The sequence below is a fragment of the Prunus avium genome, chromosome 1, assembly GCF_965620075.1.
Source record: "Prunus avium chromosome 1, drPruAviu1.hap1.1, whole genome shotgun sequence".
NCBI classification, from domain to species: domain Eukaryota; kingdom Viridiplantae; phylum Streptophyta; class Magnoliopsida; order Rosales; family Rosaceae; genus Prunus; species Prunus avium.
The window spans coordinates 2,337,635-2,354,037 of NC_142284.1; the positions used below are offsets into that span (position 1 = coordinate 2,337,635).

General features: G+C 36.8%; 1 protein-coding gene and 3 pseudogenes across 1 annotated transcript; all 4 read left to right on the forward strand.

The window, feature by feature from the left end:
• Positions 1-516: 516 nt before the first annotated feature.
• Positions 517-7,235, forward strand: LOC110745984 (CwfJ-like family protein). The gene is made up of 11 exons (XM_088247177.1): positions 517-849; positions 1,669-1,770; positions 1,853-2,348; positions 2,437-2,585; positions 3,313-3,516; positions 3,628-3,795; positions 3,925-4,290; positions 4,973-5,052; positions 5,529-5,895; positions 6,169-6,381; positions 6,711-7,235. Exons 2-11 carry the CDS (start codon positions 1,726-1,728, stop codon positions 7,044-7,046), a joined length of 2,424 nt encoding a protein of 807 aa, XP_088103303.1. The 5' UTR covers positions 517-849; positions 1,669-1,725; the 3' UTR covers positions 7,047-7,235.
• Positions 7,236-9,931: 2,696 nt separating this feature from the next.
• LOC110745987 (glu S.griseus protease inhibitor pseudogene) lies at positions 9,932-10,144 on the forward strand (annotated as a pseudogene).
• A 3,548-nt stretch (positions 10,145-13,692) lies between these two features.
• On the forward strand, positions 13,693-14,169 carry LOC148297135 (glu S.griseus protease inhibitor pseudogene; annotated as a pseudogene).
• Positions 14,170-15,067: 898 nt separating this feature from the next.
• On the forward strand, positions 15,068-15,762 carry LOC148297136 (glu S.griseus protease inhibitor-like; annotated as a pseudogene).
• Positions 15,763-16,403: the final 641 nt, after the last annotated feature.

Below are 16,403 nucleotides of genomic sequence, written 5' to 3' on the forward strand. Positions count from 1 at the left end.
TACCACATAGAATTGTGAATTTCATCAAAATAATTTAATTGAAAACTACAAAACAAAGTCGGTATAGCTAAGCATGCGTATTGTGAAAGTAATCAGGCAACAAAAACTTCAATTTTAGTGTTTGAATTGAGGATAGACCCCAGTGACTAGCTAAATGCTAAATCTCTTATATTCAATGGGGTGTTAATTGGATTAGCCTAGATATTTGTTGTACTTTGTTGTACTCTAAGTGTGGTCGTGGGTTAAAAGTCTTCATGATATTTGTGAGTTTACCCACAGCCTTTCTTGGGGGAAAAAAAAACTCTTATATTCATCCTCAATGAATAAAGTATGAACTTCTATCCGTAAAAAAAATTAAAAAAAAAAGGAAAAGTTGGCGGAGTTCTAATTTTGCCAAAAAATAGCTTCCCTTCAAAATTTGGAAAATATAGGCAAAGGGCCTGTGCATGCAAGCCTAGCACGTGAGGCCCAAACAACTTCTCAGTCGAAACTTTCCTCTCTCTCGGGGTGTTTTTAATATTTTTTTTCGGGTTTCCTCTCAGTTTTGATTTCTCAAGCGTAGCGCTAGCGCAGGGCCAACGCGTCCATCATCCTTCTTAACAAATCCAAATCATCACTACTGAGAACTGGCTTTTGCTTTCTCTTGATTTTTGATTTGGGTTCTTCCGAAACAGCTCACACTCTTTTGCTGAATTTGGGTTGATAATTTCTGCTGAGAAAGATAGAGGACATCATTCTCTCCGTGCCCAACTGTTGACTCTGTGCCAACCTCTCATCACCGCCAAAAAGCAAACGTTCGAACGCCGTCAAACGAGGCTGCCACCATAGCCACAAAGCACGCCGCTGCTGGTAATTTCATTCTCTAATTTTTCAAGAATTTGTATGCTTGCTTAACTTGAAATGCTAGGTTTCAATAACAGAAATTTGGGTTTTCTCATTTTTCATTGATCTGTTTTTAGTACCCTTCCTCTGTTTTTGCCTTTTTTCTTCTGCTTGCATCAACCCCTCTTCGTTTTTCTCAACGCATGCCTCAATTGAATTCTGCTGATATTTGAATCCATTGCTTTCTTGGCCACCAACGAGAACAAGAACTTCAATTCCAACTTGGTCTGGATTATTCTATTTAAATATACGTCCTTTGTTTTTAGTTTTCTCATCAGTTTCAACTCGTGGGTAAGTTGATGCTAGTTGCCTGTTGAAGTTTTTTGCAATGCAATGGTGCAAGTAAGGAAGAGTAATAAGCATTAATGACGTGAGTCAATATGACTTGAAAGTAAAGGAAGTAACTGTTGTGTGTGTAATATATACACAGCTTTGAGTCTGTGGAAACAATCCATGGCTGATAGGAAGATTAGAAAGGCATTTTATTCACAGCTCTAGTTGCTACCATTTATCTACAGCGATCAGTTCTTCCAACAATCCAAATTACATCTTTTATCAAAGTTTAATGCTGTGCAGCAGCGACATTTCAGCTCTTATCGAAACTTTTTTCCTTCTTAAAAAGGGTTCAGTATCATTAGACCTTTCTTACTGAGTACAATGGATTGTATAATTTTCCATTTAACATCAGAACCCCACCATGTAAACCATTAATTTATAGTATGACATTATTGTGTTTCATCTTTGAAAAGTAACAGATCTTTCTATTCTTTTTGTGTTTGTCTGCAGGACACTGTTGTTTGACTGTATGTACCTTGTCCAAATTCTTGGCAATTAGAAACAACAATGCTTGCTGGAGTGAAGTTCATACCTCGAGACCAGATTGATAAAGTAGAGTCTATCCTTCTTTTGTTTTGTTTTCTTATTTGTTCTTTCTAAAGAGTAGATTAATGGTTTTTGCTATTGGTAACAGGATGAGAATTCCAGTGCTCCTGCAAAACAGAAACAGAAACAGAAGAAGAGGTCAGGTAGTCATGATGATAAGCGTAGGAAGGGAAAGAGGAGTTCTCGCTATAGTAGTTCAGATGGTGAAGATCTTGAGAGCATAAAGAAGGGGTCTAGAAAAAAGTGGTATTCGTCTGATGAGTATTCATCATCGTCATATTCTTCGGGCAATGAAAGTGTGGGAAATTCTGATCGTGATAGAAGAAAGAGTCAGAGTAAGAGAAAAGGAAAGAGAAGTTGTGAGGATATGTCCAAGGATGAGGTCAGCTATAGGTCAAAGAAGAGATCGAGTAGTGGTAAAAAAGCATATATATCAGAAGATCATTCTTCTTCTCCTTCTGATGGGGAAGACAGTGATAGTTATTCTGATAGGAAAGAAAAGCGCAAGAAAGGTAGTAGAAAATACGAAAAGAGAAAGAGTAAAAATAGGAGTCACGGAAGCCTTGAGGATGAAGAATTCTCTGGTAGGTTATCTATGCGATTTTTCTAAAAGGTTTTTTTAAATCTAATGATATGATGTTGATCACATTCATGCTCTGTTCCATCATATAGATGGTGGTAGAGGAACTATTCCTTCGAAAGATGGAGAAATTGCAAGGAAGGAAATTGGGTTAGAGTGGATGCTTCGACCTGAAGGAAAAACAGATAGAACACCTACAGTGATTGTTGAGGAGCTACCAAAGGAAACTCCGGTTGAGGAGGTACGCTTTCACCTTGTAAATCATGCATCTAACCTTTATAGTTGTAGTGTTACAAATGGGCTGCTAAGTTTCTATTATATAGCCAACATAGTCCTGTTTGTTTGGTTGGTAGTGGTCAGCAATGAGATGGCAGAGGAAAAGGTTGAGTAACCCCATTAATTGGGTGCAGATCAGCCATGACTGTTGTACTTAACAAAGTGGTCATGTGCCACTGACGTGATCACTTTTGTTAAGAAATTTAAACAGAAGTTATTATTTGGACTAACTAAACAGAAGATTGCTAGTTTAGGAGGTTAAGTGTCATATGTTATACAGTTCAAGGACTAAAATGAGACATGGGTTAAAACTCAGGGATTAGTGAAATTTACCCCACCCCCCCACCCAACAGAACAAGTTACCTTCTTCTAAAAATAACAGGTGGTTTGTGATTCTTTTAGTTGAGAAAATAAATAATTATTTTAGAAGAGAGAAACTAAATCTTTAGCTACTCATTTTGGTTGCTGTGAAAGGTTTTGTTTATGAAATTGTTTTTGTGGAGTTGTGTTCTTCTGGATTCTAGTGATGCCAGCATATAATATGTTTCCCTTCTAGCTTCTGCTCCAATGGTGGCTTAAATTGCATCACTTGGGATTTTTTTTGGGTCCAATATTATGCTTCCTTGCCTTCTTCATTTTCTTACAATTATATGGTTGTTTACTAACTGTACTTTATCTTCCCTGTGTGTTAGATAAAGAAGGTCAATCCCAGGGAATTAAATCCGTATTTCAAGGATGATGGAAGTGGTTATCCAGAAGATACAGATGAACCGAAAGCTGGTGCGGACCAACTTTTATCTTCCTCTGTTGTTGGGGATGGAGGTGCAAGTTGGAGACTTAAAGCACTGAAGCGTGCGAAAGAGCAAGCAACTCGAGAAGGACGAAGGCTCCAGGAGGTATGCTACCTTAGCTTTCTAGGTCTTAGCAAGCACCGCAAGTTCACTGCCTACCTTGTTTCGTTTTTTTGGTCTGAACCTTGTCTTTTTTAATGCATTGGAATTATACAGGTTGTTGGGGAGCGTTGGGGCTCTCTTGGTCAACTAACAGTCTCTGTGGCATCTAATAAAGCTGCCCAATCTCGTGCTCATCTGCATGCCATAAAAAGTAGAAAGAAAGGGCTGAGTGAGGATAACCAACCAAGTTCCAACAATCAAAGTGACATGGATAGTAAAAAGGTATATGGGAGCTCTCTATTTAAAAAAAATGCTTAACTGTGAAATTGAACTGAAATTTATTGGCATTGTTTTTTAGTTAAAAAATAATTTTTTCATTTTTCTGACGTGCTAGTTGGATGTGGTTACTAGGACACTAGTCGGCACTACCTGAAGGATGTATCTCTCGGACATCCTAAAATGAGGGAGCCTAAAGTTCGAGATTCGTTATCCTGGAAAAAGCAAAAGAATCGAGATGTTTCTACTAAGGACTCTGGTCTTATAGCGGAGGCAGTGTCTAGCTTAAATACGTTTTCTAACGATGGAAGCTTCATGTCTGAGGTTCTTGGTAAGCGGACTGATGATTTTAGTAGTCCTGTTTATGAAAATGTAGCAGACACTAGCAAACCTAGTGAAGTTAGTGCTGCATTTAAGGGTGAACTGAGTGTGAACCAGTTGGCAGCTAAGGCTTTTCAACTTCGTTTGAAAGGAAAGCATGAAGAAGCTGAGGAACTTCTGGTAAGAAACATGGCAATTACTCTCTCTCTCTCTTGATGGAGGGATATATCATGTGATTTGGCTTTATATCCTATAAGCTAATATTTTAGTAGTTTGTATTAACCATACTCTGTCATGAGCAACAATTAAAATTTGATTAAAGTCTTTTTACACCGCAGTTTCTTGAGCAACTTAGGATAGAAGCCTTCCAACTTCTGATGCAGTGCAGTTATATAAAGCTAATATTTTAGGAGGTTGTATTAACCATACTCTGTCATCAGCAACAATTAAAATTTGATTAAAGTCTGTTTACACTTCAGTTTCTTGAGCAACTTAGGATAGAAGCCTTCCAACTTCTGATGCAGTGGATTTGACCCTTCTGCAGTTAAGGCTATTTAGGTTCTTAGTTTTGCTTCCCTTTGTTCACTGGTTCCTTCCTCAACTTTTCAAAATCCTTACATCATTGATGTGCTTGGATTGCGCCCCTGCTGCTTTTGTATGCATCAAATTCATTTGTAAAGAAAGAGATAGCTATATTTACCTGTATTGGGATAATTTCTACTTTTCTTACGATTATTTATGTTAACGCACTTCTTTAACAAACTCATAGGATGTGGACAATAATAATTTATGGGGTCATGATCTTTTATTTTCTTCCTTTGTTTTTTCTGTTATTAACTGACATTTATTTTTTTGTTAATAGAAAGAAGTAGAAAACATAAAGGCAAAGCAGGCTGATGGAGATAATTCAATTAGACCACAAAATGAAAGGAGCACAAGCAGGTAATGTTCAATAATTTTATTCTTGATTCTTTTTGCTTATTCTAATGTTCTTGTGCTGTAAATAAGATGCAATTGTGTAAGAATTCATTAAGTTATAAAAAGGAACAGTGGAGCAAAGTAAGTATTTTTAACAGTGAACATGGGCCAACTCTTTCGGTTCTTTTTGCAGTTCCTGAAAAGGAGTCTTCATTTCTTGTTTTATTCCAGTGTGCTTTATCATTTCTGTAAACAAACTACAATTTGAAGGATCATTAAAAGGAACTGGTGCAATGTAGCATTTGTGACATAAAACATCATAAAACATCGGCCAACTCTTAGAGGTTTGCTTTGCAGTTCCTGAAAAGGATTGTTCTTGTGTGTTTTTTCCTGTGCACTTTACCATTTCAGTGATTTGTTTATTTTTCACATATACTAATGATTGTAATTATTGGTTGGAATTTTTATTCTGATCACTAATCAGGTAGCCTTTTATCTAGATATGTTAAGCAGGATGTGTCCCTTCGCCAGAAGAAAAAGGAGGATGATGCTGATATGCATCTAGCCCAAAGGATAATGCAGAACAAAAAATACAGTATATCTGGCCAGGCAGATGATGAATATGACTATGATGATGATGGTCCAAGCAGAAAGTCTAGGAAGAAACGGGGAAGTGATGATCATAAGGTCACCCAGAAGAACAGTTTTGCAAATCGTTTCTCCACTCAGCAAGAGCGCTGCCTCTTTTGCTTTGAGAATCCAAGCAGGCCAGCACATCTTGTTGTGGCAATTGCAAATTTCTCATATTTGATGTTGCCAAAGCAGCAGCCTGTTGCACCTGGTCATTGTTGCATTTTGCCGATGCAGGTGAGCTTAATTAGTACTGGATTATAACTTTGTACTGGCTGTTTATAAAATGTGAGTGGGTGTCATTTCTCAGAAGTAGAGACCCTAGGATATTTTAACTTTGTACTGGATTTGTCTATATTCTTTGGAAAGGATGGTGAACCTTTTTCAGATTGATGTGAAACATCTAAGTTGATTTGATTACTAGGGGATGCAATCTTAGTTCGCTCTTTCTCTAATATTTTAAATGCTTTGTTATTATGAGTTGATTCCGATCTATATAATCCTCCACAGCATGTGCCATCCACAAGAGCTGTTGATGACGATGTGTGGCAAGAAATTCGAAATTTCAAGAAATGCCTGATTATGATGTTTGCAAAGCAAGAGAAGGAAGTAGTGTTTCTTGAAACTGTTATGGGGTTGGCTCAACAACGCCGTCACTGTATAGTTGAGTGCATTCCTTTGCCCCATGAAATTGCGAAGGAGGCTCCTCTATATTTTAAAAAGGTAAGGATATGTTCTTATTTTTCTTTAAAATACATTGATTTCTGCTGCTCGTTTTGAAATGCTTTTACTTATTTTTCTGGAAAACTCGTATGATTTATTCCCTTATTTTCTTGAATATTAAGAATCAAGTGACATTATTCTCTATCAAAAAATCTGTCATAGTAAATTTAGATACATATACATGTACATATACGTGTGCATGTCCAGCTTATAGATTTTGTCATACATGATACACACACAGACTAAAATGTTATATACATTTTAGTCTATAATGTTGAATTCACATTCTGACTTTAATTTTTCTGCACCTTTGAAAAAAAATTTCTCAGGCAATTGATGAAGCTGAAGATGAGTGGAGCCAACACAATGCAAAAAAACTGATCGACACAAGCGTGAAGGGATTACGGGGCTCAATTCCGGAGCACTTTCCTTATTTCCATGTCGAGTTTGGTTTAAATAAGGGGTTTGTCCATGTGATTGATGATGAAACACAGTTCAACAGCAATCTTGGGCTGAATGTTATCAGAGGCATGCTACAATTGCCTGAGGAAGACATGTACCGGCGCCGAAGATACGAGACAGTGGAGGCACAAAAGCAAGCAGTTAAGAGCTTTGATCAAGATTGGGCGGCTTTTGACTGGACAAAACAACTTAACGAATCCTAAAACCAATTTTTTTTTTTGGCGTTATTGTAGATATAGAGAGTAAGGGATGACAAGGTTACTTGGGAGTTTTTCACCTGAACACTTGGTACTTGTAGCCATTTGGGCCGTAGGTATACTTCTGCCTTATAGTGTAATTCATGCTCATAAAATATTTTAGAGAAATTTTATTGGATCCAAATTGGCTTGGAATTGTTTTGTTTTGCATTTTTTTCCAACTAATTTGCTATATTTGGTAAATGGGTCAAATTATAAAGGTAAAATTAAAAAGTCATTTTTGGTTCACGTAGTTTACCAATGTGGTTTTTATAGTTTCACTTCCGTAAATTTTGTCTCTATTTTAAATTCCTCGCAATTCAAGGACACGTTACAAATTCTATTAAATTCCCTATAATTTTGTCCACAATACCTCTTCATGTCAGCGACGCATGCTTTGTTTTGTTGCAGAATTGAACGGAAATTTGGACTTGCTAGATATCTATAAGGGTTTGATTGTCAGAATTAAAATCACATGGACAAAATTGAAAATTAAAATTTGTCGAATTGTTTAGAAAAGATAATTAATAATGTATTATAGTTTGTCAATGGTTATTTCTTACCTCTTCGACAAACTATAAGGACTGATGTTTGTCAATTGTAAAAATAACCATCGAGCACCCGAAGGCCCAAAGGCTTATTTTTATGGTCGAAAAGGCCCAAAGGCTTTTTACACCAATATAAAGGTGTTTGACTTTGCCTAGGGTTTTCCTTTTCACTGCTGATTTCCGTGGAGAGTACGCAGGCAGAGAGAGAGAGAGACACGTGGTGCATCTTTGTGCCTATAAATATCAACATAACATCATCATTCTTCACCCGTGCCTAAGCCCTAGCCATAGATAGACAGAGCCGTACACTCATCTTCAGCTTACAGCGGCGGTACCTTCATCTTTTGCCTTCAAATGGAATAGGGTATTGAAGGCTCAAAATCAATCAATCAATCGAAGGGTTCATTCCATTTTTTTATACAATGAAATCACGGCCGAGAAAAGAACAGAAGATTCTTTCTGACTCTCTCTCTCTCTCTACTCTCTGCCGTGTTTCTTTGTATAAAGAGATGTACTGGACCCGTTCAATCTCTTTCGTTTAACAGAAGACAGTGCGTTTCTTCTATGAGCAACGAAGTAGATCTAACTCCTTTAGATTTGACAGATTGGATCTGCTCTCACTGACGTTATTAACGATGTTTTTGTTCCTTACCCAATATAGTTGTGTTCTTGCTGTTTTTGTTGATATTAGATATTTTGCAGTTACCCAAATAGATGCACATATTACGTATGTTGTTTTTGTTGCTGCAATGACTTGTGCTTCGCTAGGCGGGCGCTAGGCGGCTAGGCGGCTAGGCGGTCGCTAGGCGTTCCTTATTTCTATGTCGAGTTTGGTTTAAATAAGGGGTTTGTTCTTGTTGTTTTTGTTGCTGCAATGTCAGTGCAGAAGGAAGCAAGAAAAAAAAAGGGGTTTTATGCTTTTTGATCGATTGGTCATGAACCTAATGTTTGATTGTTAATTTTTGATGCCTCAAGTTTCACTGGATTTCTGGAATTGGTGGTAGAGCTTCGGTTTTATGAAACATATCCTTTCAATCAGTAAGAATGAAATGTTCTCAGATTTTCCAAGCTCTTTGATTGTTATAAATTAACATTTTTTCTGTAAGTTTTGAACTTCAATTGTATCAGGAAATGTTACGGGATTTGAAAACAAATCCAACACTCATTTATAGAGAGAATAATCTGTGTTCGAATTATTGGGGTGCTAAGTTGGGCTAAAATCAAGAAGAAAAAACAACCGAGTATAGCCGCCTGGCTATACTATTTTGAAAAAAAAAAAACAGGTATACTATGTGTCAGAATAAGTACAGCCGCGCGGTTATACTATTTTAAAAAAAATTAAAAAGCCGAGTATAGCCGCCCGGCTATACTATATATATATATATATATATATATATATATTAAAAAGGACCCTCCTTGCGATTCGGTTTCCACGTGTCAGAATAAGTATAGCCGCGCGGCTATACTAACTTTAAAAACCTGAGCATAGCCGAGCAGGTATACTATGTGCATATAAAAACCTGAGCGTATAGCCGCGCGGCTATATACTATATATAAAAAAGGATCCTCCTTGCGAGTATAGCCAAATAGGTATAGGTATATAGGTATAGGTATAGCCAAATAGGTATAGGTATAGCCGGGCGGCTATACTATTTTTGGGAGAAAAAAAGTCAAGTTAGTTGTATCAGGAAATGCATTATATGGTGATCAAGTGCAGCTTTTCACAATATGAGGATCCGAGGTTGTCACAAAATAACATAAATCAATATCACCTGACGTTATCCCTAAATGTTTTCCAGTATCTTTATTTTATGTCCTTCAGATTTTGTCAACAATACTTATCATCCAAGTACGTGTATCGATACAAACCAGATTTCTTGACCTTCGATACAACAGACTTTTTCCATTAGAGCTAATCACAATATATATATATATATATATATATATATATATATTGTGCATTCAACAAAACTGAATGTTTCTTAAGCCTGCAACAATGTTGACTTTGAATCTGATGTTAAATTGCATTGCATATTGACTGAAAATTATATCATCCTTACGTAGGCTGAAAGTTAATTTGCTTCGTTTTCAAAACCTATGTACGTACAAACCTTACCGCCAACGTTTGTGTATATCTCCTGCAAAAAAGTCAAAACCACAATCCATTAAATGGTATACCACTATAAATACGCATATCTCATCTTCACCCCAATACACCACAAACAATATTACAATACAAGAGAGAGAGAGAGCTCAGAGAGTTGAAGTACCATTCTAAGTAAAAGAAAAGGCAATCGGTTGATCATGTCGTCTGAATGTGAAGGTAAAGATTCATGGCCTGAGCTCGTCGGAGACAAGGGGAAGGATGCCGCGGCAATGATTGAGAGCGAGAATCATTTGGTGAATGCTGTGATTGTGAAAGAAGGAACATTTGTCACTGCTGATTTTCGATGCGATAGGGTTCGAGTTTGGGTCAATAAAGGTAGCATTGTTACCAAGGTTCCTATAATTGGCTAATCCATACCTTCGAGGTCATGTGAAATAGTGAAATAATGAAATAAGGAGTTGTATTAATCTCCATGCATTGTGTTTAATAATAAATAATGTGATTGTCTTTCTATGTATGTTATATGTGAATATCTAAGAATGGTTTGATAAAAGTTGACAGTAATTTCTTTCTTCTTTATAGTTCTTGTTTTTGTTTTTGTGAGTGTATAAAAAAAAGCTACATAAGTATTTAGGGTTAATGACCTAAATGGTCCCCAAACTATTGCCCCAGTATCATTTTGGTCCACCAACTAAAATTTTCAATTCAAACGTCCTTAAACTTTTCATAATGTACCAATATGGTCCATCCGTCAAAGTCTGTTTATTATTCTGTGAAATTGAGGGACAAAATCGTATTTTTAGGTGAGTATCATCCTGTTAAAGGGTTAATGACCTAACTGATCCCCAAACTATTGCCCCAATATCATTTTGGTCCACCAACAAAAATTTTCAATTCAAACGTCCTTAAACGTTTCATAATGTACCAATTTGTTATTGTGCTTAATTTCTTTTCTTCTTTATTTATAAATAAAATAAATTGAATTTGATTGTTAGGGTTCTTGTTATAGGTGGAGAGCTGTTAAGAAATTAGATTTTTCTATTGACTCTGAGAGTATGTTGAGTGTTGAATCCATTGATGCACAAATTGAAATGGCCCCAAATTCTAACCCTAAACCCAAGCTTTCAACAACCACCCCATACATTCCACCGGAGCTTGTGTTCGACATTCTTTTACGGCTTCCGCCCAAGGATTTTATGTGATTCGTGTATGTTTGCGAAGCTTGGAATGCCATCATCCATGGCCGACATAAAGACTGAAACTTGCTGAATTGCTAACAGTGAATCTTGCAACAATTTCGTGGCAGTTGGGAGGGAGGAGGAAGAAGAAGAAAATGGGAGTTTTGGGGACCAAAATGATACTGGAGCAATAGTTGGGGGACCAAAATGATACTGGAGCAATAGTTGGGGGACCAGTTAGGTCATTAACCCTTTAACATGATGATACTCACCTAAAAATACGGTTTTGCCCCTCAATTTCACAGAATAATAAACAGACTTTGATGGATGGACCATATTGGTACATTATGAAAAGTTTAAGGATGTTTGAATTGAAAATTTTAGTTGGTGGACCAAAATGATACTGGGGCAATAGTTTGGGGACCATTTAGGTCATTAACCCTATACGCGTGCATGCCCAGCTGTGTGTGATACACACACACACAGACTAAAGTGTTATATACATTTTAGTCTATATTGTTGAATTCACATTGACTTTAATTTTTCTGCACCTTCGAAAAAAAAAATCACTGGCAATTGATGAAGCTGAAGATGAATGGATCGACACAAGCGTGAAGGGATTACGGGGCACAATTCCAGAGCACTTTCCTTATTTCCATGTCGAGTTTGGTTTAAATAAGGGGTTTGTCCATGTGATTGATGATGAAACACAGTTCAATAGCAATCTTGGGCTGAATGTTATCAGAGGCATGCTACAATTGCCTGAGGAAGACATGTACCGGCGCCGAAGATACGAGACAGTTGAGGCACAAAAGCAAGCAGTTAAGAGCTTTGATCAAGATTGGGCACCTTTTGATTGGACAAAACAACTTCACCTGAACACTCGTAAAGTATACTTCTGCCTTATCAAATATTTTAGAGAAATTTTATCGGATCCACATTTATATTTTAGCACTCTGACCAAATTGGCTTTGGAATTGTTTTGTTTTCTATTTTTTCGAACTAATTTTTTCTATATTTCGTAAATGGGTCAAATTATAAACGTAAATTTTGTCTCTATTTTAAATCCCTCGTAATAAAAGGACACATTACAAATTCTATTAAATTCCCTCTAATTTTGTCCACAATACCTCTTCATGTCAGCGACGCATACTCCATTGCAGAATTGGACGGAAATTTGGATGAGCCATTGAATTGCTAGATATCTATAGGGGTTTGATTGTCAGAATTGAAATCAAAAGGACAAAAATAAAAATCCGACAAACTATAAGGACCAAAAGTGATGTTTGCCAATTATAATCACCATTGAGCACCCGAAGGCCCAAAGGCTTTATTTTTTTGGTTCGAAAAGGCCCAAAGGTGTTTGACCATATAAAGGTGTTTGACTTTGACTAGGGTTTTTCTTTTCACTGTTGATTTCCGTGGAGAGTATGCAGGAAGAGAGAGAGAGAGAGACACGTGGTGCATCTTTGTGCCTATAAATATCAACATAACATCATCATTCTTCACCCGTGCCTAAGCCTTAGCCATAGATAGACAGAGGCGGTACCTTCATCTTTTGCCTTCAAATGGAATAGGGTATTAAAGGCTCAAAATCAATCAACCAAAGGGTTCATTCCATTTTTTTATACAATGAAATGACGGCCGAGAAAAGAACAGAAGATTCTTTTTGACTCTCTCTCTCTCTCTACTCTCTGCCGTGTTTCTTTGTATAAAGAGATTTACTGGACCCGTTCAATCTCTTTCGTTTAACAGAAGACAGTGCGTTTCTTCTATGAGCAACGAAGTAGATCTAATTCCTTTTGATTTGACAGATTGGATCTGATCTCACTGACGTTATTAACTCTGTTATGGATCTGATCTAATTCCAATATAGTTGTGTTCTTGTTGTTTTTGTTAATATTAGATATTTTGCAGTTACCCAATAGATGCACATATTACGTATGTTGTTTTTGTTGCTGCAATGACTTGTGCTTCGCTAGGCGGGCGCTAGGCGGTCGCTAGGCGGCTAGGCGGGCGCCTAGGCTGGTTGGGGCTTTTTTTCGGTGCTGAACCCGGAGGACGGTCGCTAGGCAGGCGCTAGGCGGCTAGGCGGTCGCTAGGCGGCTAGGCGGGCGTCTAGGCTGGTTGGGTCTATTTTAGGCTGGTTGTTCTTGTTGTTTTTATTGCTGCAATGGCATTGCAGAAGCAAGCAAGAGGGAGAAAAAAAGGGGTTTGATCGATTGGTCATGAACCTAATGTTTGATTGTTAATATTTGATGCCTCAAGTTTCACTGGATTTCTGGAATTGGTGGTAGAGCTTCGGTTTTATGAAACATCCTTTCAATCAGTAAGAATGAAAAGTTCTCAGATTTTCCAAGGTCTTTGATTGTTATAAATATAAGTTTTGAACTTCAATTGTATCAGGAAAACAAATCTGAGAGGCATCCGCAACGTCGAATTACTGTTAGTTCAATTAGGGTGATGCCTGGTTTTATCTTTTTTTGTATAGCCGGGTGGCTATACTATTTTTTTAAAAAACAATTAGCTGACTGGCTATGCTATATATATTGAATGTTTCTCAAGCCGGCAACAATGTTGACTTTGAATCTGCTGCTAAATTGCATTTTTCTGTGTGATGAAGAGATATACACAAATATTGGCGGTAAGGTTTGTACGTACATAAGATGTTGAAAACAAAGCAAATTAACTTTCTGCCTACGTAACACACCAAAAAAGTCAATAACAACCAACCACAATCCATTAAATGGTACCACTATAAATACACATATCTCTTCTTCACCCCAATACACCACAAACAATATTACAATACAAGAGAGAAAGAGAGAGCTCAGAGAGTTGAAGTACCATTCTAAGTAAAAGAAAAGGCAGTCGGTTGATCATGTCGTCTGAATGTGAAGGTAAGGATTCATGGCCCGAGCTCATCGGAGACAAGGGGAAGGACGCCGCGGCAACGATTGAGAGCGAGAATCATTTGGTGAATGCTGTGATTGTGAAAGAAGGAACATTTGTCACTTCTGATTTTCGATGCGATAGGGTTCGAGTTTGGGTCAATAAACGTGGCATTGTTACCAAGGTTCCTATAATTGGGTAATCCATACCTTCGAGGTCATGTGAAATAATGAAATAAGGAGTTGTATTAATCTCCATGCATTGTGTTTAGTAATAAATAATGTGATTGTCTTTCTATGTATGTTATATGTGAATATCTAAGAATGGTTTGATAAAAGTTGACAGTAATTCCCTTAAGTCTTCTCTATAGTTCTTGTTTTTGTTTTTGCGAGTGTATGAAAAAAGCTGAGTGCTGCTATTTCCACCCACCTGTCCTATTTTCCCACCCACCTTATCTTCCTACCCACCATATAAATTTTAAAAAACACAATCCTATTTTTCCACCCACCAATATTCCTAAAATACCTTTTTAATTACTTACTCATTTCCTCTCTCCTTTTATCCTCTTTGCTCATGTCTTCTCTCTCTCTCTGACGGCCCACACATCTCTTTCTCTCTCTCATTTTTGCTATATCGTATTTTCCATCTCTCACGCTCCATCTCTCTGTCTCTCATGTTTACTATACATCTCTTTTTGCCTCAATGGAAACCACACCATCTCTCAAATCAAACTTCCCCTGGAACAACAAGACCTTGTTCTTCTTCATCAAATATTCCACCATGTATTTCACACTCTTCATCACATCTTCATGCAAAATATCCCCCACCAAATCACTGCATTCCTAAAAAACCAACGACCCAGTAACCCCCAAAGCCTTCTTCACCTTCTCATGCCTCAAAGAATCTTCAGCCAAACTGGTTTTGTAAGGAACGTTCTTTGTGTAATCAACAAAGCCCAAATGGTAGAATTGTTGATTCATCCCCAGGTTTTCAGATTTTTAATTTGTTTAAGGAAAAAAATCAGAGTCCAAGAAATACTCATCTCCCAATGCTTTAAGTAATCGTAAAGATCTTAAAAATTCTGTTCAAATAGAATTTCCTTACCTTTTCGCCAAAATCATTCTCTTCAACATCCCTTGTCTCGTTGTTTTCTTCTTCATAAACAATTTGATTGAATGAATACAAAAGAGAAGAAAATTATTTGAGAATTGAGTTCTAAGCACTAAAAAGTCATAAGAGGAATCATGAGCAAGGAGTTGTAGCTATCATGTGTTTTTTTTTCTTTCTATCAAACGATAGGGTTATGTGAGAACTTGAGAAGTCTTACGTCTTTTTTTGTGTGTGTGTCTCTTTCTTTTTCCTTAAGTCCTTTTAAGTCATTTTACAACAGGGTTAAATTATATCATCCTTGGGTTTGCTTCTACATGTGTGATGAAGAGATATACACAAATATTGGCGGTAAGGTTTGTACGTACATAAGATGTTGAAAACAAAGCAAATTAACTTTCTGCTACGTAACACACCAAAAAAGTCAATAACAACCAACCACAATCCATTAAATGGTACCACTATAAATACACATATCTCTTCTTCACCCCAATACACCACAAACAATATTACAATACAAGAGAGAAAGAGAGAGCTCAGAGAGTTGAAGTACCATTCTAAGTAAAAGGAAAGGCAATCGGTTGATCATGTCGTCTGAATGTGAAGGTAAGGATTCATGGCCCGAGCTCATCGGAGACAAGGGAAGGACGCCGTGGCAACGATTGAGAGTGAGAATCATTTGGTGAATGCTGTGATTGTGAAAGAAGGAACATTTGTCACTGCTGATTTTCGATGCGATAGGGTTCGAGTTTGGGTCAATAAACGTGGCATTGTTACCAAGGTTCCTGTAATTGGCTAATCCATACCTTCGAGGTCATGTGAAATAATGAAATAAGGAGTTGTATTAATCTCCATGCATTGTGTTTAGTAATAAATAATGTGATTGTATTTCTATGTATGTTATATGTGAATATCTAAGAATGGTTTGAAAAAAGTTGACAGTAATTTCCTTCTTCTCTATATATAGTTCTTGTTTTTGTTTTTGCGAGTGTATAAAAAAAGCTACAGAGGTATTTAATTTGGTCTGCCATAAGCTAAACTGGGATATGGAAGTCACTACTCTGTTTTGGTAAATCTACTATATTTATATTTGGTAGAGCCTTGGAAGAACGCTTCTTTCCAAATGATCATTAGATCACAAAATGAGGTTACCTCTTATTATTATTATTATTATTATTATTATTTCAGTATTTTTATGTCACAGAAGGGATCATCTAATTAAGGACATGAATCGTGCAAAGCAGTTGACTTTGTTCTATTTTATTCACAATTGTATAAACATCCTTATATATACTGTTGACCAAGTATGTATTCCATATTTCAAATAAAAATATTATGCTTCTGTTTGGTGATCATTGCATCAATCATTAATTATACATGATGTGTGCATGTAATATGGGTGCCAGTTCCCTTGTATCTAAGTTTGAATCTCCTTTCCCATATGGTGGTTTTAAATATCGGTTTGTAAAAAACACAAAAACAAAAACAAAAA